The following is a 23540-nucleotide window of genomic DNA, read 5'->3' on the forward strand; positions in this document are numbered from 1 at the left end:
TTTTGGAGTTACACCATTACAGTCTCGGCATTCGTTTTATTCTTTCATTTTCCGTTATGGAGAGCGCACATAACAGCCGTGGACGCGGTGGTCACTGGAAAAGAGGAGGCGGCGGTGATGCTGGAGAGCACAGGGGACGCGGAAGAGGAGGACACCAGCATCGGGGAAGAGGAAAACGGGATCACCGTAGAGGAAGAGGACGAGAACATGGTCCTCCTGCAGACTTCAGAGTCTTTCGACGAGTGAGTATCAGCAATAAAAAATCACACTGACAATTGTTTTTATTGTCAAAGTTAGCCATAGTTTTATCCCTTAACGTTATAGTCCGCCATTGGTATCAAATATATGAGTGATACTGCTCTAACTGCCTTTAATAATTTTTTTTAAAACTCATTTAGAGAGACTCACAATGTTGGACTGTAATTCATTAATAAATGGGTACATATTTGGTACCTATATACGTACTAAATATATATATTTTTTGCTATTTCTTCGAAGAATTTTGTAAACAATCTGCAGATTTTTGTGGAATGGTTTAAGGAGTATCAACTAAAAACTTTTTAACTAATTCAATGTTACAATGCAAATCCAATTAGATCCACTTACTTGGTAAACAAAGCAAGTCTCTCATCTACTAAAAGACAGAAATATTACTTTACAAACTGTATTGTAAATAAATCATATGAACATTTTAATATTGCTATTATTATATCACAATAATATTAGTGAAATTAATTTAAAACTGAATAAATATAAATTTACACACATTTACACAAGTAATTACATAGACTTAATGATTGGCTAAAAATCTGCAGAAATCTATGGATTTCTGCGCGTGCAGATTCTGTGTGAGCCTAGCGATATGTTAATAACCAAGGAATTTTTCATTTAGCAGACGTCTTCATCCAAAGCGACTTAAATGAGAACAATATGAGTAATTGAGTAATCAAAGAAGAATAGAGCAAAACATTGTGTTAATATATATTTAATAATGAGAAATAAAAGATATAACAGGTATTAATTTTATTTATCTATTTGTTTATTTTTGTTGGATTTTTGGTTTGTTTGAAAATTATTGCATGCTACTATTACTACAATTAAGCTTGTCAACAATTTTGACATATTTCTGCATTAACAACTATTAAAAAGATTTAGTGGATCTTCTGCATGTGAGCATTCATATTCCTAATTTTGCCAATGCTTCTCGCTCATACTTTTTCTGATTACTTTCCAGAATCAAGATGAGCATGATGACAAGGAAAACGTTGAGGACATGGAGGACGACAACACCTTCAATAGACGAAAGCTTGAGTCCAACTGGGACCGTTACGAGGAATCGGAAAAAGAAGAAATGAACGAAGATGTTCCTGCACAGAGAGGCACAGACTATCACGTCCTCCTCACATCAGCTGGTAAGACCTGATTACCCACTTCAATCTGTGTCATTTTCCTTCTCGTTTCTCTGATACAGTACTTTGGTATTACAATGATTGTATTAATCAGCTGACCTTCTGTGTGGTATTGTGATACTAAAATAGGACTACTACTAAATTTCAGTTGCATGGTTTAATCTTATTAATAAAGAAGATTTCACCACACTTCCAAGTAGCACAGTCAAGGTTCATTCCCATTTATAGACTTTTTTATTTTCTGCCTGAAAAAGAAATTTGCTGTAAGACCTTTTTTAGGCTGTCCACGGGGTCTTAAAAAGTCTTAAAATGTCTTAAATTTCAAAAACTAAATTTTGGTCCTTAAAAAGTCTTAAATTCACTGAAATATTGTCTTAAATTATTTTAAACAGGTCTTAATTTTCCTTTGTTAATGTAAAGCTACCCAATCAATCCTACACACATCCAATCACCAACAATCCATCTCAATTAAACTTTAAGCAAAACTCTACAACCAATATTATAACATAATTTTGTGAATACATTTAGTTTATTAAAGTTTTAAAGAGTTTTTTTAAGTTGAAAAAAGTTGCATGTATACAATTGGGTCTGTTTGATTTGACACATTGTTTAAAATATGTGACTAAACATTTGCTAATTTGAATTTGTTTCTTGATGGGACAAGTAATTATTTTTTTTGCTCGACCATTAAAACAATCTTTAGCATTAAGCCCTATGTAAGTCTTAAATGTTCAGTCTTAATGGTCTTAAAAAGGTCTTAAGAAGGTCTTAAGTCTTACATTTGACAGAAACCCTGTTTTTTATTACACTCTCAGAAATAAATGTACAAAAGAGTACATATTAGTGCCTACATGATCCATAATAGTCCCTTAAAATTATATATTATTACCTAAAGGGTCTATTTGTACCTTGAGTCCAACTGGGACCGTTACGAGGAATCGGAAAAAGAAGAGTTTTATACCTAAAAAGTACAAAAATTGACCTTTTTATAGGGTAGCGCCTCAGTAACTGCTTTTGCACCTGAGTGTGTTATTTTTTCAAAGCGTTTTATAATACTTCTCCACATAAATGCATTACATTGATTAATAGTGACAATAAAGACTTTTACAAAATTCTACAAAATATTTTAAATACATTAAAAATATATATATATTTCTTAGCAGCAAATTTGTATTTTTTTTAATGATTTGAACTTTTTATTTATTTCTTATTTGCAAATAATGTACATGAATATCGAATACAGAGCATTAAGATAAAAATACAATAAACAAATAAATAATGTCACATAAATTGAGTAAATAAACCAACACAAAACACATTCTACTGACAGATTTCCAGTTTTTGGCAATCACCCGTCTAGCATGTTACAGCTCTGTATCCACTGTGATTCAGCTTTATTCATGTGACCTAAGGGTCAGGGGTCACCAAGTATGTATAAGCTTGGGCAAAAGTCATACTGGGTCTGCAATATCTTTACATGGTATTCATGCAACTTTCTCCAAAAATATTGGATTTCTGCCATATTACATGAAATAGGTCACCTGCTTCTTCTAGGCTTCGCCAGCATTCTGAATTATTTTTGAGCAAATTATAATGTTGATTAGATTTTTGAAAGATCACATTAAAACTGGATTAATAATGCTCAAAATTAACCTTTGCCATCACATATAAATGACATTTTACTATATAAAGTAAGTTTACCATATGTAATTTCATCATAATAGAGTATTATGACTTTGAGACACATGAAAAAAAGAAATTTTACACCCAACTATTAGCAGGTTTTGGTTTAGTTTTTAAAGTTTACTTAAAGGGTATTCAGGAAATGCCCATAGCCAGCAAAATAAATGTGCTGTAAAGTTATCTAAGTGAATACAGGCAGTGTACACTTTGTCCAAGGGCAGGTCATTAACACATGTCTGATTATTAAAATTAAACCATTATAAAGGCATTTGTTCCTCAAATATAATGAGCCTAAAGTATGGATAAGTACAGGATAAGACTGCATTACACTGTTCCCTTGTGGGATTTGCCTCTCATTTCCCTAATCTGCCTCCTCGAAAGCCACATTGATATTCATGAGATATATTTGTGTCATCTAATTTTATGACAGTGAAGTACTGCAGGATGACACTGCCTCTTGTGGTACTGCAAAAAAGACCATACATCAGTTGTGCATATCAGTGCAGTTTTATATTTTGCACTGCAAACACACCATAAAATATCATGTGTTAATAGCAATCTGTTTATTGTTGCCAATCTGTTAAAGTTGTACTCCAAACAAAACTGAAGCACTTAATTTGTTTTGCTGCTCTCAACATGTTTCCTGTGTCATTCGCTGCACATTCGCGATTAGTCATCAGAGCTGATCCCTGCCAATGTGGGTGTATTTTGTATCTGTTCTCTGGATTCACGACTTCAGGATTTGTGTAGTACAGCTTGTCCATCAAAATGGTGTGGTTGCACAGCGCTACTTGGGATGACCGCAACAAAAGAAAGTCGCTGCTTATTATTTGACTTTAAAGTACTTCAATGCATCAACCAGACTGTTTGAAGAAGAATTATTTCTGTCTTTCAAATTCAAACCATGAAGACATATCTTTTTCAGGCTACTGTTTGACTTGGAGAGGTGTATAAACATTGTCACACCTCTTGGTCAAATATTTCAGTATAATAACTTCAGTTTTATAAATAGAAGGATGGCTGTTCCGGTTTGTTCGGCTCTGTGTGTTTTTCAAAGTTGCATGGCCTCTCCTGCGATGCGCAACACTCTGTCTTTTATCTCATTATGATTCTGCCAGCAGGCTCTGATTAGTGAGAGTGGAGGTAACGGACTGATTAGGTATAAATGAGTGTAATTCAGCTTTCACTAGGGAGGGGAACAAAGTACAGGAACATCCTTCTATTACCCTTGAGCTTTCTCACTATAACCAAAATCATAAATGAATCTGGGTTCATCCAGTAGGTAATTTGACTAAAAATAAAAAACTTTGTCCTTAGTTGGTACAGTGGTCCACAACCAAGTGGCTGGGCCCACTTGGAGTCTCTGCACAGGGGGTCTTCTTAAAGGAATTGTTCACCCAAAAATTCTTGAACACAAAATCCTATAACCATAGACTGTATTTGTTTTTCCTTTTATAGATATTAATGGTTAAGTGTTGTCATGATACTAGAATTCAATACCAGTCGGTACTGAAATTTAAAAAACATTCATTTCCTGCTAACATTTGAGCGCGTTCTTTAACATAGCTGATTTGCCATTGTGTTCATGTGCTCAACAGAAATGACTGTGATTGGCCGTGAAGGTCATCAGTTCACCAAACTCACCGCTGTTTACTCGTGTAACCACAGATACAGGAACACTGGAGCGTTTTAAAGCTGTGAAGATCTGTTGATTCATCAGCAGATCGCTCGTGTGTCAGCTTATAAACAAACCAGCTGATCTTCGTGGCTTTAAATCGCTCCAGTGTCTCTGTATCTGTAGTTACACTTAGTAAACAGCAAGAGTTCAATGACCTTCATGGCCAATCACAGTCATTTCTGTTGAACATGTGATCGCAATGGCAAATCAGCTGTGTTTTAGAATGCGCTCAAATGTTAGCGGGAAATAGACGTTTTTAAATTTTCAGTACCAATTAGGGTTGCACAATTTTGGCTAAAATGAGAATCACGATTTTTTGGTTTAAAATGAAGATCACGATTTTCTCACGATTCTATAGATGTTAATTAATATGAGTAGGCTATTATTATTCTTAATTCTCAAACATATGGTAAAACAACAATATTAACATTAGGCCTACAGTATGTGTAGATCTACTGTTGGTTAAAATGCTAAATTTTGTATAGACTTTGAATGGTGGACTTGACTAGACATTAAATTTGTCCTGGTCAATAATGCATAGTAAAGTGATCACATCTGAGTACAACTATTCATAATTCTGAAGTTGAATTATTATGTTCGAGACATATGCTTGCCATTGGTCATTGACAACATTATTAAACCATTTTTTTGACTGGTAAAATGAGACATTTGTCAATATCAGATTCCCTCTTGCATTATATTCAACTTTATATAAGCTAGAGTAATTTTATAGTGACACTAATAAACAGTTATTTTCATGCAATGCTTTGTGTTCGCTATGAAAGAAAAAAAAACATATCAAATGCTTGTCGTAATCATAACTCTAAAATATGATATCATCATTTAAATGATGTGTGCGGTTTTAGTTTCATTTTCACTGCCAAGTGCCATCATGTCATCATGGCTGCCGTCACTTTGAGAAAAAAAACATGCATGCAAATCATACTTCCCATGCAACTCTCAAATGATCACTCTGTGCAACAAACTGAACGTTATTTACAACTTTATTAGCTGTTATTCACAGCATATGTAGGTTCTGTTCACTAATGGCCCATTTTCACTGAGTGGTACGGTACAGTTCGGTATGCTTTTATGGCCGTTTCCACTGTCAAAAGGCATACCGAACCATACTGTACCACTTTTTGGTCACCCTTTGCAAAGGGAACCAAAAGGCGGAGCTAGACACGCAGCTAAACGCTGTTGGTTTACAGAGATACGTCATTTGCTCGTGCAACAAGCCAAAGCAAGCCAGAATGAAAACAAAGGAAGCGCCATTTTTAAAAGTACAGCCGAGACATTACATCGTAATAATATATGCATATAATAACAAGCCATGGTCGACTCGAACTCAAACAAACCTTGTCGTCATCTTGATGAACAGCCACAAAGCCAAGAAGAACAAAATCTGCCGTGCCCTGTTGTTGTTTTACGAGCCCGTCTAAAAGTGCAAGTGGTTTCAATTTGTCCAGAGAGCTCTCGATCGCTCTTGTGTGCATTTATATTTGAAATGACGAACTTTTTGAGCTCTTATTAATAATATGTGCGTGATCATCGAAGCGCTCTATCAGATCCTGTCAGAAAGAGACAAACACGAGAGTTAAGCGCGAATAAAAGGAGAAGCTGGAAAAAACAGCAGCAAATGATGCCATGTTTAAATATTATCATCAACTTTTGGACTATTATGAACTCGGTATGATGGAATTACTCTCTAACAGAGGTTACATATGCTGGTGAAGATTAAATACACATATAAGAGGTTTGCGCTGACTGTGGGCTATTTTTCATGTTGTTTTTGAACCCAAATAAGGACTAAATTGATTGTAATTGATAACATATCAGAGACTGTAAGGGGCTGTATGTTCTCATATATGTTGCATTTATTTATTTATTTATTTTATTGCATACGTTACAGTAGGCTATTTTGCACTATCGAATCAAGGTCGCAATCTTTTTTTTCAATTAATTGTACAACCAGATTGGTATCAAATTCCAGTATCATGACAACACTACAATGGTTACAGCTTTCAGTTTTCATCAGAATAACTTCTTTTGTGTTGTAAATAACATATATTTTGGGGTGAATAATTCCTTTTAACCTGGATTCACAGGACTTGGGTTTTGTCTTTTTAAAGGTGTGATTTCTAGACCTGGCAAAATCATGGACATTTTTAAAACCTTAATTTATTGATGTGCATCTTTGGAAAATTAAGAAACAATCTCAGTTCTGATGATTTCTTATGTATGACTTGGCCTACACGAAATCTGCACGTGCAGAATTCCACAGATTTTTAGCTCGTCATTAATTCTGTTTATTTACTTGAGTAAATGTGTGTAAATCTATATTTATTCAATTTTAAATTAATTACAGTAATGTTATTGACTATATAAAAATGTTCATCTGATTTATGTACAATGCAGTTTGTACAGTAATATTTCTATTATATGAGAGACTTGCTTTGTTTACCAAATAAAGTTAATCTAAGTGGATTTGCATTTTGAACATTAAATAAAAGTTAAAAGAAATAATTTTTTATTTCACAAATTAAGGTTTTAGTTATGATACGCCCAAAATAATTCAGCAGAAATCCACAGATTTTTACCAAAATTCTCCGCAGAAATAGCCAAAAAAATTTCGCAGATTCTGTCTGGCCCTAGGTATGACTTTAAAAATTTTAATATTTGTTTTATTCTAAAAAGGTCTGATATATGTCCTACAAATGTAAATCTTTAAAAATCAGCAATTCTGAAAATACTCAAATGATGGACGGTTTAAATTTTTGGATGAATTATTACCTTCAAGGGTTTTTTGTATGTGTATGCTCACTTTTAATTTTATTCGTTTCCATAATTCCATGTACTCTTAATTTACCACAAGCATTCTCATTGCTTTAGGCAAATAGAATAAATGGATAGATCAAACATATGAGTTGTCAGCTTCATCATAGCAGGTGCTTGGAGCTGTTGTTTGCCCACAGGGAAGTTTAATCCATCAGTTTCACGGAGGAAATCCTATGCACTTCATAGAAAATTCATTCTGGCTTGTTAACTATTATTTGTCATATGCAGGAACACAGGTGTAGCCATATTTTATTCAAATGAGAAAGTATTCCCTAAGAAATGAATCTGCGTTTCAGCAGCAGAATTGCTATATATTGTGAATGGCATATTATAGTCTCTACTAGCGTATCTTTCAGACCGTTACCTGTAAAGAAAACTGCATCTGTCAGATAACCACTTAAAATCTGTTTACCGAGCGGCTTCATACGCTAGCAAATTTCTGATGCAATCATTTTTGTTGCAAATTACTGTCACACAGATGGGTAATTTTATTTTGTCTAATCTCACAGCTGATCAGAGATTAATTTGTCAACCTCATAACAACATCTTTGAATGTGTGCAGCCTCATCCAGTGTATGTTGTCAGTGTAGCGGTGAACTTGTTGCCAGAGTCAGGATAAAGCTGAAGAACTCTGGCTGTTTTGTTGCTCTCAGAATGAACCTGAAACTCACACATTTATTTGAAGACACACGATGAGTAGGAATGTGGTCATTGCTACCTTGTAGTATCAGGTAATAATGATCTCTTTTAGATAAAACTGATGTAGAGATCCCTGAGGAGGGCACAGTTTCCCGCTGAACATGGCTGAATATTTAAACAGTTTGTAAACGCAGCCATCTTAGCTTTGCATTGATTTTGGTTTCGGTAAGGAGTTGGAATTGTAAGCACAGTTCAGTAGATTAATTTGCAGGAACTTTAAAAATGAATAGAGCAGACAAATAAAGTGTTTATGTGGTGTTTAGGGTTTCTTAAGTTTTATGCCTTTATGCAAATGAAGGCCTTAAAAGGTCAAATCTTAAATTCATGAGGTGCATTTGATTAAATGCTGAGTCAGCACATAATTCATGAAAATATTAAAAACTTGAGATGAGATGAGAGGATTTTTTTTAAAGTTTTCAAGTTAATGTATTTTGCACAAGAATCTTTTAAGACATATGCATTAGAGAAATAACAGATGCTGAATAAAACATGCCTTTTTCATTGTGATAAGAAATTACAGAAAGTAATTTCCATATTTTTATGGTAGGAGAAGAGTTATTCAAACTTTAAGCTATTTTCTTGTCAAATGAATTAAAAAGTGAGATCACTAAGGTGCAAGTTCTAATATAACTCATACTGTGCTCCTTAAAAAATCACATATAGGGAACATACTGCCATATTTTGTTCCCTACCTTTTGTTCTTTAATTCTTTTTACTTGGTCTTAAAATGGTCTTTAATAAACATTTATTTACATCTTCTTTATTAGTCACAGTAAAATAACTTCAATTTATATATCCTGTAAAAATAATATTAACTTGCTTTAAGTAATGCTCTGATTAGTGTTATGATAAGTGCTTTGATTGCTAATAAATTACCTTCAATGTTTTAAAAAACGTCCTGTAATGTATATAATTACTACTGTGATTATAGATTATAGCACATGGTCTTTTGTTCATTTCACACATACACTCTTAAAAATGGCAGCCCAACATTGGGGTTAAATATGGACAAATCCAACATTGGGTTATTTCTTTTCAGTTAAATTTAAATGACACTTTTTTGGGTTTGTCCATACTTTTAAAAAATGATGGGTTGTTGTAACCCAACATTGTGTACAGTGTAGGTGAACATTGTCAGTTTTTTTGTTGTTTATTTGTTTTTGTTAAGGGCATATGTCATCTAAAAATCATTTAGTTTGTCTTTTATAGTTCCAACCTTTCTTCTCAAAAAAGGATATTGTAAAAAATGTTTTAAAACTACATAAAACCCTATCGTCTTGCATTCAGAGTTGGGTGTAACGCGTTACTTTGGAACTTCAGTTACTGTAGTCTAATTACATTTTTGAGGAACGCAGTAATGTAACAAATTACAGTTGAAGTCAGAATTATTAGCCCCCCTGAATTATTAGTCCCCTGTTTATTTTTTTTTCTCAATTTCTGTTTAACGGAAAAAAATATTTTTTAACACAATTCTAAACATAATAGTTTTAATAAATCATTTTTATTAACGTATTTATTTTCTCTTTGCCATGATGACAGTAAATACTATTTTACTAGAAAATGTTCAAGACACTTCTATACAGCTTAAAGTGACATTTAAAGGCTTAACTAGGTTAATTAGATTAACTTGGCAGGTTAGGGTAATTAGTTATTTTATAACGATGGTTTGTTCTGTAGACTACCGAAAAAAATATAGTTTAAAGGAGCTAATAATTTTGACTTAAATAATTTGTTTTTTTTTTAATTAAAAACTTTAAAGCTTTTATTCTAGCCGAAAGAAAACAAATATGACTTTAGCCATAAGAAAAAATCTAATTATTATCATATTATTAAATTTCTTTGCTCTGTTGAACATCATTTGGGAAATTAAAAAAAAAAAAAAATTAAGGGGGGCTAATAATTCTGACTACAACTGTCCATTTTTAATGTGTAATTTGATTACAGTTACTAAAATGAAAGTAATTGCGTTACTTATGTTACAAATATAGTTTATGGAAAAATAAAAAATGCTTTTTTAAAATCACTTTTTCTGCTGCAACATCAGTTAATGAGCATGCACTTTTAAATATAGCGAATGCAAGCTGAAATGGTTGCTGTCGAGAGTGGTTGCTTCTTCAATTGAAAATACAGACATTGCTTTGATTTCATTGAGCGTAAAAACTAAAATATTGTTGTGAAATGCAGTCTATGCCCAGTCTCCAAAGAACTTTTCGACTGCTTTTAACTCGACCAGCAACTCTTTCAAGAACTTGAACAGAAAGCATTCTATGAAAATACTTGTTGCCAAGGAGGACGCTGGCAACCAAAAACTCGGCAGCCCATCTCAGCCTAAGCAGGCTAAATTGGACTTTTGTGCAGAATCAGGAGTGAAGGTTTCTTCTGAATGTGAAGAGAAGCATTGCTGCCAGTCATTGGGCCGTTCACATATTGTGTCTTTTGGGTGTGCATATTGGGAACCAGTTGAAAACCGCGAGTCACGTGACAAAAATTGACCGATCAGCTTCATACTTTGGAATATACACATTTAGGAAGACTAATCACCTCAGACAAACACAGAACACCCAAACACTGCAGTGCTTTTTCATACTTTGGATGTCAGTGGTTACAGGTATCCAGTTTTCTTCTTTTGTGTTAAAAAATAGTCAAAGGGGTTTGGAACAAGTGAATGATGAGAGAAATTTAAGTTTTAGGCGAATTCTTTATGTATTTTGAATATGTCAAGCTGCTGTAATCAACCCATTTTTTCAGAAAATATTAAATTACTGAAAGAGCTGCAGTTTATTTTGTATTTTTATAGGTATATTTTATGTTTAAAAGTTACTTCAAAGTATTTAGTAATCTGATTACTTTTTACATAATTATTAATTTGTAATCTGTTACATCTTTAAAGTAACTTACCCAACATTGCTTGCATTGTATGGAGACGTACAGTCACACTGGTTTATAATGAGAAAATTATTACAGTCTTATCAGTTGTGCATTTAATTTTTAATCATTTAAATTGAAATTAATTATTAATCGGTTACTATCAATTGACGTTTTTTTTTTAATCAAACCTTAATTCAGACAGCTACATTGCCCAATGATTACTATAAAATAGGCTTTCATAAAAAACTTACTGTTTTCATCTCTCAGCATTGAACTCCATCGACAGATCTGGATTGGTCCGATTTTTACCCATCCCAAACCTTTTCTTCTTCGGTCAACTCTTGGGTATCCAAAATTTAGATTATAATCCTCAAATAGTAGGAATATCTTCTCCCTTCTTAGATGTTTTTTCCAGTTCTCAAGAAAGTAAAAAAAAAGCTTTCTCTCAAGTTATGACCTCAACACCAAAGTCCAAGCCAGGGTTAGTGTAGCATCTCCTGTAATCTCGGAGGTGGAGGATGATGATGATGATGATGGGGAAGTGCTGCTGTTGCCGTTTCTCAGGATGAATATGTGCTGCTGCCTGTGGATGCGCTGACAGACACAGATGTGAATGGCTGGGAGGAGGTCATTCCCACTGGGCTGGGATGATCGTCATGATTTGGGGCAGTGAACAACAGGCAGACGGTGAGAATGGGAGGAGGAAGAAGAGAGGGCTGAAGCCGAGTAGAAATGAGGTGATGAAGAGTAGACCGCTCACACTCGCATTGTAGATAGTGGGGGAGTGTGGAAAGGATGGTACGGATTTCAATGCTACATAATGGAGGCATTAATATACTCTCTTTTGACACAGATAGTGTGGCTGTGAGCAAATAAGTGGGTGGAGAGCATCGGTTATCTACAAATACAGAAGTAACAGGGTCGTTTGGTGACTTTTTGTTTTGTCTGTAGGAGCTGCTGTAGCTCAATGAAATGATAGTTTGAAATATTACAAGCTATTGGGGTGGCATCTGATTGATTATAGTTTTTTATAAATGTTGTTCCAATAGATTTCCAAGGAAATACAGCTGTTTTTTCTGGTGTTGAAATGGATAAAAAAAATCTGTCATTTCATTCGCATAGATTACCAAAAAACTTTGTCATCATATACTAATAATCCACTCACTCCAAACCTGTTTGAGTTTGTTTATTTTATAGAACACAAAGGAAGATTTACTCTTTCCCAGGTAGCCATTTACATCCATAGTATAGTTTTTATTCCTTCTATGGATGTCAATGGATAACTCCCCATCATTCTTCAGAATATCTTGTTTTGTGTTCAACAGAAGAAAGAAATTCAGAAAAGGTTAGACCCTCCTAAGAGTGAGTGAACGGTGAGGAAATTTCACTTCAAATATTAAAGCTAATATTATTTTAGTTGCTTTTTGAAGTCAAGTTTATTTATAAACTAATTTTGAAAGGAGCACACGCTTATCATTGCCTCACAGCAAGAATGTCACTGGCTCAGATCTTACCTGGCCAAGTCGGCATTTCTGTGATGAGTTTGCATGTTCTTCCCTTGTTTGCGTGGGTTTTCCCCGGGCTCTCCGGTTTCCTCCCACAGACCAAAAACATGTAACACAAGTAAATTGACAAAACTAAATTGGCATTATAGACAAGTGTTGAATCCAGTATTCACTCTATAGCATTCATAATCTACATCTACCAATATCAAGCAGGGGAGTTCTCGAGACCTACCTGAAGTCGGACTCCCCTCCCGGCCCGTAACGGGGGGAGCCCTGGGCTCGAGGATCTCACAAGCTCAGGGCTCTCTCCCGGGACAGCATGCCAAACACCCTTTATAATCAATCATCAGCGAAGGGCGAACTCTTGAATGTTCTTTTCATGATGCCGTTTTACATGTTATAGCACATAACTTGATTAACATAATTTCATCACCAGGCTATCCACATTTTCCTTTGGAGTTTTTTCAGTTTGGCACTTTCACTTTCATTCAGGAACATTTCATGCATGTCCCCTGTGACAAGCTAGATATTGGATGTGAGTATGAACTGCTGGAAGAGTGTTGTGTTAATAGAATTTGATACCACACACCGTAAAGGGGAAAAAAACTCTGCATTTCGCGATGCAAGTGTCTGTGGTCCTTCACTTGGTAGATGCAGAGAATAGTGTCAGACAGCTGTGTGTGACTATGCTGTCACTAAATGTGGTGAAAATCCTACACGATGGTAATAGTTTGATTAAGGCATTTACATGTTTGTACTGCACTTCAATAATGTGACTAAAATCAGCATACTCCACTTGTCTTAATTCCATTTTTGTTTAGTTCAATTATGACCTTAATCGGATTAATGAATCAAAAATCACTGTTAACATGGTAGACTCTTAATTAGAGTATTGTCTTAATTGCATTAAAATCACATTATTTGTGTTCATGAAGACGTAGTCATAGTTTTCAAATACATCTCCAGTTGGTCAGTGAAATTAAGAGCCCAACCCCAAATTTACATAATTGATGTTGCATAGGCTGAAGTAATACAGGGTTCCCACGGGTCATCAGATTTATTGAATATCATGGCATTTTAAAAGGTCTATTCCAGTCAGACATTAAAAGTTGTGGAGTTTTATATTTTTTTGGTCCAAGTGATGAAATCTTATTGATTTTTGTTTGTTGTTTCATCAAAATGTAATTTTCTGTACCATGGTTTTTTTTTTAATTGCTTTGTTTTAAGTTATCACTTAAGGTTCTAAGTTTTTAAGTTTAAGTATCGACCGATATATTGCACCAAAATATATTGCAATAAACTATATTATTGAATATTTTATTCTTAAGAATATTTCATTTAATTATAGTGATTTTAACAATTGAATAATTTGACATTGGAACCAGAATGAAAATGCATGTCCTAAATAAATAACAATGAATGTTAACCAAAAAGTGTGAGGTAAAAAGTAGCAGAAGCTGCGATATCTGCTACCAGATCTATTTTCAGTTGTCAGGCACCCACATTAACATATTCTACAGTAATTTATAGTAAATATTATAGTGTTTTTTTTTTTTTTACCATTCTGACACCTCCAATAGAGATAGAGAGCTAAAACCCTGCTAGAATTATTTTTTATGTATGGGCGATAAATATTGCATCACCAAAAATGATTGAGGTTGTGTCCATGTGTTGTGTGATAAGTCGATATATTGATTATTGTGACAGGCCTATTTCAAGTTTTGCCTGTTGTTATAGTTAGTCATATTTTTCCTCTTTTTTTTTTTCATTCTTTTCCTCCGCTTTTTAACTAGCAGTCAAAAATATATTAGGACAATATGACTTTTTTACAACATCATGTAGCATCACACTTATGTGAAAAATAAGGTGGATAGCTCATGGAAATTCATCTTTTAAGTCAGTGAAAATCAGAGAATTTGACATTTGGTTTGGAGTGGAAACCTTGTTAATAGCACTGAAGTAAATATACTGTATATGTGCAAGCAAAAATGATAAATTTTAATACAAAAATGAGTATTTACATCATGCATGTGTGTATATTTGTTATGCATATATAAATAAACACGCATACATGCATTTGAAGCTGTATTGATAATCTCTGAAGTGTGATTTAATCCGTCTAAATCTGCTCTCACAGCTGCAAGTATGGAATCTTCAAAGAATGATCATCCTTTGATTGCTAATATTTTAACTAAAGTTCACCAACTACAAAATCAGTTTTATCACATCATTTTTTGCCGGGTTCCAGGACATGTCGGGCTTTCAGGAAATGAGCAAGCTGATGCAGCTGCTAAAGATGCTTTGAAGCAAGTGGTGAACAAATGCCAAATTCCTCCATCAGAGATGAGACCTTTATCAATGTTTACATTTTAAACAAGTGGCAAGAGGAATGGGATGCATTAGAAAATAATAAGTTACATGAAATCCAACCTGAAATCTCACACAGAATTTTAAGACATTTTAAGACTAGATTTGATCAAGTGGTTTTTACCAGATGTTGTATTGGGCATACAAGAATAATGACTCTTTGCTCCAAGGTGAAAACCCTACTCAGTGTTTGTGCTGCACAATTGCCCTTACTATAAAACATATTTTACAGTAAGATAACATACAGATTACTTACTTTTTTTATGAAATGAACTCTCTTAAGGAACATTTTCAGCAAAGTGAAACCAGAAAAGATTTCAGAATTTTATTATGTATAACACTAAAAGTCTTATTTAATTTATGTATCATTTGTTTGTTGATTTTTAATTGTATATTTATTATTGAATGTTTCCTGCCATTAAAATAGCCTTGGTTGCTGACATGGCATTAAATAAAATACATTACTTTGCACAGCTTCAAGAATGTAATAAGTTGCATAAAAGGAAGACATGAATAATCAATGAAGACAAAAATTACTTGAAAGGATAGTTCAAACATGAAGTTGCAATAGTTCAACTGTAGGATACCGATGCTCCTTGCAATACTTTACCATTTCAACACGTCCATGTAACCACTGTCTAAGAGACTGACTGATTCAGGGTCATTACTCTTTAGACATTTTTCCTTTTTGTCACCTGGTTTTCTACAATACCACAGTGAGATACCACAGCGGCACAGTCTCACGTCTTCGTGTCGTACAGTCAGGTTGACAGGAAATGGCTTATGTAAGTTATTGCCGTGTAGGGCAGGATTTCCAGGCCTCCAAGTTTATTGATCATAATGAGATCATAATGGAGGATATGAGCCGTATCACGTACCCTGGAGGAGGACTAATAACGAAGGGCATAGATATACAGTGACAGCTCTGCATCGTGTGTCTGTCTTAAACATAGTACGTCTCTTCTGGGTCTCAGATGGCCAGCAGACACAACTCAGCCCTACACGCTACGCACTCGGGTTACACTTTGACAGTGAATTAATACAAAATTTCATGACCTTGTTTATCTGTTGACTGGCCTTTGGAGTGTCTGTGTCCCTGCAGAGGAGGAAAGATGTGGTGATTCATTACCAGTGACACTGCACCTGTAGGAAACCATCCCCACTTCCCACGTTCTCTCCTTTATTTCAGCATTTTGGACCTCCACCTGTGGCCCTGGTACTGTCAGTTTCAATAGCTGGACCTTCCTAAAATGACTGCACCCTGGTGGGTTACAGCTCTCTACAGAAAGTCTTAATTTTATAGCCAATTTTGGCAAGAAACAGCCTTGTCTATTGAATCGGAGCTGATTGTTGGCAAATATACAAGCTATTGGTGTATTTTCTCAGTTTTTAAATAGCATTTATTCTAGTGTATTTGCACTTTTTGACTTCAGTTGGACTAAAGCAATGATTCATGTTTTTGCTAACTAACAGCTTTAGATAATATTCTGCTCATTCAGCATGTATGCATGTTATTCTGGCTACAAATGGACTCTGAATTGAGATTTTGCTTTGAAAGATGAAGGTGTCTTGCTGCATATTTACTTCTGTTGCTCGTCTACATGCTGAAACTGGATATACAGTTGAAGTCAGAATTATTAGCCCCCTGTTGAATTTTTTACTTTTTTAAATATTTCCCAAATGATGTTTAACAGAGCAAGGACATTTTCACAGTGTGTTTAATAATATCTTTCCTTCTGGAGAAAGTCTTATTTGTTTTATTTCGGCTAGAATAAAAGCAGTTTTTAATTTTTGAAAAACCATTTTAAGGTCAAAATTATTAGCCCCTTTAAGCTTTTTTTTTTTTGATAGTCTACAGCAGTGTTTCCCAACCCTATTCCTGGGGGCACACTGACAGTACATATTTTGTACGTCTCCCTTATCTGACCCAAAAACTATATAGTAAAATATTATTTAATGTCATCATGGCAAAGATGGTTATTAGAAGTGAGTAGGGCCAGATGGAATCTGCGGATGTTTTTTGCTATTTCTGCGGAGAATTTTGGTAAAAATCTGCGGATTTCTGCGGTATTATTTTGGTAGTATCATAACTAAAACCTTAACATATGAAATAAAAAATATTATCTTTTTAACTTTTATTTAATGTTTAAATGCAAATCCAATTAGATTCACTTATTTGGTAAACAAAGCAAGTCTCTCATATAATATATCTACTAAAAGACAGAAAATATTACTGTACAAACTGCATTGTTTATAAATCAGATGAACGTTTTCATATTAGTCAATAATATTACTATAATTAACTTAAAAACTGAATAAATATATATTTACACACATTTAGTCAAGTAAATAAACAGAATTAATGATGGGCTACAAATCTGCGGAATTCTGTGGAAATCTGCAGAAAATCTGCGGAATTCTGCACGCACAGATTCCGTGTGGGCCTAGAAATGAGTTGTCAAAACTAGTATGTTTAGAAATGTGTTGTCTCTGTTAAACAGAAATTGGGGGGAACGGGGGGCTAATAATTCTGACTTCAACTGTATATACAATTTTCTCAATAAATTAAAACTTTAATTCTGCATGTAACGGAGGCCAGCTGGCGAAGTGCTATGCAGGTAAACCTCACTCTTCTGACCTCAAAGGGTATTCTAGCGACAGACGCTGGAGGTCATGGTCTTTAGCCTCCTTGTCAGAGCATCCAACTCCCATGCGAAGAATCGCCGGTTCGATCCCAGCTCAAACCAGGTTGGGTGCAGTAGGACCGGTGGCTTACACCGGGGGCTTGTCCGGGATGGGAGTGAGGTTTAGGGGGGTGAGTGTAATGGAGGCCAGCTAGTGAAGTACTATGGAGGTAAACCACACTCCTCTGACCTCAAAAGGTGCGACAGACGTTTAAGGCCATGGTCCTTAGCCTCCTTGTTAGAGCATCCAAATCCTATGCAAAGAATTGCTGGTTCGATCCAAGCTCAGAGAGGGTTGGGTGCAGTAGGGCCAGTGGGTTACATGCATAAATATGTTAGATTGAAAAAGCAATCCAAGATATTTACAAATAGGGCTGAACAGTATATCGTTTGAGCATCGATATCGCAATGTTTTTATCCACAATAGTCACACCACAGGATTAGGTTGTTTATTAAAGATTAAAAGATAAGATATTATTCAATATTATTTTTATATTATTGTATACAATCATTTATACAACAATGACCATGTTATTTTATGTTTGATTGTTAAATTTTTGTACTTGAATACTTTTAAGACTCTATAAGAAAACCATAAAGCACTGTTTATTTAACTTTTTTTTATTTCTGCTCTGTCATATTTATATATGCTTGTAATTTATTATATTTTATGAAGATGCACTGTATTGAAAAAGAATTGATGAGCCCAATCTTTTCTAAATGAATGAAATATATCCAAATTGTGCTATTTAAATCATCTGGTGACATTTATATTGATATCGCAATATATACATCACAGCAAAACAAATTGCAATGCCAGATTTTCCAGTATCATGCAGCCCTATTTTACAATGATACAAAAGATTTCTATTTCAAATAATGTTTTACTTTTCAACCTTATCTTCTTCAAACAATCCTCTTTTTTTAAAGCATCTCAAAATATTTATTAGAATTTTTTGTTTGACCCCTTTTCATCACTCATAGTATGTTTGTTAAACTGGTTACAATTGGACTCCGAATTGGGATTTTGCTTTGAGAGATGAAGGTGTCTTGCTGCGTATTTGCTTCTATTGCTTGTCTACATGCTGAAAATGTAGTCAAAGATTTGGGATCCACAATTTTCTCAATAAATTAAAACTTTTATTCTTCATAAATATATTAGATTGAAAAAAACAATCCAAGATATTTACAATTTACAATCATTTGAGCATCAATATCACAATATGTGTATCTGCAGTAGTCACATCGCAGGATTAGATTGTTTATTAAAGATTTAAAGATATAATTTTTATATTTTTGCATAAAATAAACCATGTTATTTAATGTTTGATTGTTATATTTTGTATTTTAATACTGTCAAGACTCCCCAGAAAAATATGAAGCACTGTTTATTTAACTTTTATATTCAAAATATTGTAATGCCAGATTTTTTCAACATCGTGCAGCCCTATTCACAATTTTACAAAAGATTTCTATTTCAAATGAATGCGTTTCTTTTGAACCTTATCTTCAAACAAGCCTCATTTCTTAATGCATCTAAAAATATTTATTTAAATATTTGTATGTTTAAACCCTTCCCATTACTCATTGAAAGAAAGGTAATATTTGAAATAAACATGATCTGTCAGCATCTTAGTATGATTTCTGAAACGTTTACTATATGTTTGTCCAAATAAATGTATCATTAGTATCATGGATGATCATAAGATTCATTTTAAAAGCCTTACAGGTCCAAACGTTTGAATGGTAATATATTTGCCAAACAGTTTTGATCGATTGAATATCAGTTTTGCCCTTTGTTTTCATTACATCTCATTTCATTCAAGCCTGTATGTCACAAATGATCACAGTGTCTTTTTTCTTATGCAGTATGAGTATGTTGATAATATGATCAACAAAATCATGTTTTTTCCAGCACAGAGAGGTGTTTCTATAAGAATGTTCACTTGCATGTTCAGTGTTTTTGATCACACACACACACACACTCGCGCACGCACACTGTGACTGCAGAGTCTCTGCATCAAGCTTTGGACAGTAATTATGGTGCGGGGGTGTGTGTTTGCACCCACACACAGTATCACAATGTCATCTCAGTAATAACGTGTAACAGTAACAACCACTGTGTTAATGACTGTGTGTATGTGTGTCTTTTCTCTCTATGCTGTTGTTACCATAACACCTGTATGATTTACATAAGGCCACTCATTATTTAAAAAACATTTTATATCCTTTATGAATGTTGGGAAGGCCGACAGAGGCCACTTGTTTCTGATCATTTCCATATTGGCTTTCGATATCTTTTCATCTGTCAACTTCTAGTGAATTTGCTTCTTGCATTGTTCCTTGTTATCATATCATTGAAATGGTAGCGCTTTTCCAAACCCTATTTACAGGTTAAAGGTTTAAGTGAGATTTATTTTTTTCAGAAATAACAGTTGTGTAATGATAGCTTTTAAATATTAATAGTCTGGATGATTTTGTCCCCAATGAACCTGTTTTATAATGCTGCCAGGAAGTGGTCCCCTGATTGTCCCATTGAGTTCATGTATGCCCATAGATGCATTATTTGGGGCAGTGTTGATATTTGGGGCATGAAGTCCTTTGGTATTTGGTTTGAAGTGGATGTCTTTTTTTCATAGGCGCTGTCACTGAAATAACTCAATTTATCTCTCTGTTATCTGGATTCTGTGTGGTTGGGAAATGTATTATGAGAGATGAAAGAGAAATCTGTCGAAGTTGTGGACAGGTATTATCTACAGCTGGTACATTACTCTAAGCCCACATGGAATTGCAGATTTCTGCAGATTTTTAGCCCATCATTGAGTCTATTTATTCACTCATGTAAATGTGTGTAAATTTATATTTATTTAGTTTTTAAATTGATTTCAGTAATATTATTGACTTATAGGGAAAATGGTCATTTGATTTATCTACAATACAGTTTGTAAAGTAATGTTTTCTGTCTTTAGGAGATATATTATATGAGAGACTTGCTTTGTTAGCAAATAATTGGATCCAATTGGATTTGCATTGTAAATATAAAATTTTTTTTTTCATATGTAAAGTTTTTAGTTGCGATACTATATATATTTATTTATTTATTTATTATTATTATTATTTTTACAAAATTCTGCTCAGAAATAGCAAAAATGTCCATAGATTCTGGATTGCGAGGAGCCTCCTACAGTCTTATTATTGCAACTTGATGTTTGAACTGTCCTTTCCAGTTAATTTTTTTCCTCATTGATTATTCATGACTTTTTTTGCAACTTATTCATTCATGCAGCTTTAAGAGCAGATTTAGATGAATCGAACTCAACGCCATCTCACAGCAATTCGTAACTTTTTGATTTAGTGGCTAATTTGTATGAATTTGTACGATCTAATTCGTACAATTTAGGACAATTTGCTTTAGCACCCAATGACGGTTGAGTTTAGGGGTGGAGTTTGGTTCCACGCCTCCTTTTTAAAATCATACATTTTCGTACGACTAAACTCGTACACTGTAAAACCCAAAAAGTTAAGGTAACTAAAACCATTTGAGGAAACCGATTGCAACAAACCATTTAAGTTCAAAAACTAATCCTAATGAGTTCTGTGAACTTGATCCATTTGAGGCAATGAAGCAATTTGAGCACAGTAAACCCCATTAAATGAAGAGAACTCAAACCAACTGAGTACCTACTCTTTAAGTTGAAGTAATGAGGTATTTAATTTACTCATTACCTTCAACACTGAGTTCAAAACTCTTTTCTAGTGAGTAGAATTAACTCAGTAAATAGTTAACCACACTCATTTCAGTTGATAAAGTTGACTGTTGGCTTTTACAGTGTTTGAATTTGTACGAATTGGCCACTAAACTGACAAAACGTAAAATACTTACGTTTTCTTGTGAGATCAGGCTGATCAAACCACACTTCAGAGATTATCAATACAACTTCAAATGCATGTATGCATGTTTATTTTTATATAGCCCTATAAAATAACATGTATATCATGTTTGTTTATTTGTTCAGATTTTTTTGGATATTCGATATTCATCAACATTTTTACATTTAAATTTGGAGAAATGAATATGGTGTTTATGAGGGAACAGCCATTCTTAATAGGTCAAAAATGTTAGTGTCAGGCGACGCAGTGGCGCAGTAGGTAGTTCAACATTTCCTTCTATTAAATGTTGACATGCTGTTCCCTATAGTTCTCCTTGAGATGCGTTTTCTCCATGTTGATCAGTAGGAAAGGCATCTTCTTTGATCAAGACTAGTGCATCGAGTGTTTGATTCATCTCTATGGAAATAAATTACTCTTGTAAATCTCCTATTAAGACAAGCCACAGCTGTCTGCTAACCTGATGATCAGTTCAGGCCAGAGACCCAGCTGTAGACAGACAGTACACACACGCATACAAACACACGCACGCACACACACAAACAAACAAACAATAAGAGACCTTATGTAACTTAGAGTAGCTTTTATGTTTAGATAAAAATTCAAAGATAAAAGGAGAAGACTGTTGCTCTTGTAATGTAGGTCAGGTTGTGTAGAGGTGGACAGATTTAAAACAGGACTCTGTATGACCCATGCTCTTCCTGGTGCAGAGGCTCAGGGTCTGCTGGTTCATCGCTGCATGATCAGATCAGATGCCCTTTCACAGCCTTTCCTTCATTTGGTCATCGTGGCTCACATGCGGTTTCACACCTCAAGGACAGATGCCGGTGTGCTTCTGAATTACAAGCATCCTTCACTTGAAGTGCATCTCAAATGGAAGGTGGATCCACAGATGAATAGGAATTAAATAGATTAATAAGGAGCAGTGGGCACTCCTGGCTGTTAAGAAGCTGTTGAGTGTGTTCAAACAATGAACCCTGTGAGAGTCCGCCTGATGATCATTAATGCACCATCAAGGACTGCTGTTTTTAAAGTCCATTAGACAAAGGCAAAGGTTCTTAAATATCATTTTTAACATAAATGTTATTGTTACTATTTAAATACAATTAATTTATTTATTTATATAATATTTAACTGTGTCTTTCCACAAAGTACACTTCGAAACTCTAAATGAACATCCTATTACAAATCATTATTATATAAAGATCCCATATAATAATCAGTCAGATTTATTTATTTATTTTTTTACATCAGTGTTACTTTGGACTGATTATTTTGGGGTATTTGCTCACTAGTTCACCATACTTAAAAAGTTTCCAGAATTTAGTGGCTGAAAGTAATCTGCACACAGAGTGGCAAAATTAGGCGTTATCCTACCAAGTCCCAAGATCATCTAATTGTGAATTACTTTAATGACACAATTTAAAGTACTTCTTTAAAGGTGCAGTATGTAAGTTTGACACCCAGTGGTTGAACTAGGTATTGCATTCCTGGATCAAAACAAACGCAAGCACAGGTTTCCAGATTGAGGACCAAAGGAAGCGAGTCTGACAATCGAGCCTAAAGGCTGGTTTAAATCATGTTCTAAATTAAAGCAACGGCACATGATAGAAGGAATATTTTCCATATTAAAAGGAGGCATTGTTCTAACCAACACTTTGAATTGATATATTAGAAACTACTTCTTTTTCAGAAAACTGACAATGATCACCTCAGGTACACCTCATGTGCTTTATTCAGTGTTAAATGCTAACAATGTGAGTTTTTAATGCCATTTTACATCACATTTATTGCCATGCTACTGAAAGCAGCAGCAGATAGTTCAGCTAAGATCTTGAAAATAAAATAAACCGTTTGAAATTGAACTTAAGAACTTTAGACTCAAACCCAACACATATATCAGTGATTCAGCATCTACACT

General features: G+C 34.3%; 1 protein-coding gene across 1 annotated transcript in view; it reads left to right on the forward strand.

Annotated features, from left to right (window-relative positions):
* The window catches only part of aven (apoptosis, caspase activation inhibitor), a 34827-nt gene continuing 11287 nt past the window's right edge, over nt 1–23540 (forward strand). Inside the window, exons 1-2 of the mRNA XM_056480599.1 lie at nt 1–242; nt 1235–1412. Of these exons, the coding sequence (XP_056336574.1) occupies nt 57–242; nt 1235–1412 (364 nt within the window). The 5' untranslated portion in view covers nt 1–56. The remainder of the gene's footprint in view (nt 243–1234; nt 1413–23540) is intronic.

This window comes from Danio aesculapii, chromosome 20 (assembly GCF_903798145.1).
Source record: "Danio aesculapii chromosome 20, fDanAes4.1, whole genome shotgun sequence".
Taxonomy (NCBI): Eukaryota; Metazoa; Chordata; class Actinopteri; order Cypriniformes; family Danionidae; genus Danio; species Danio aesculapii.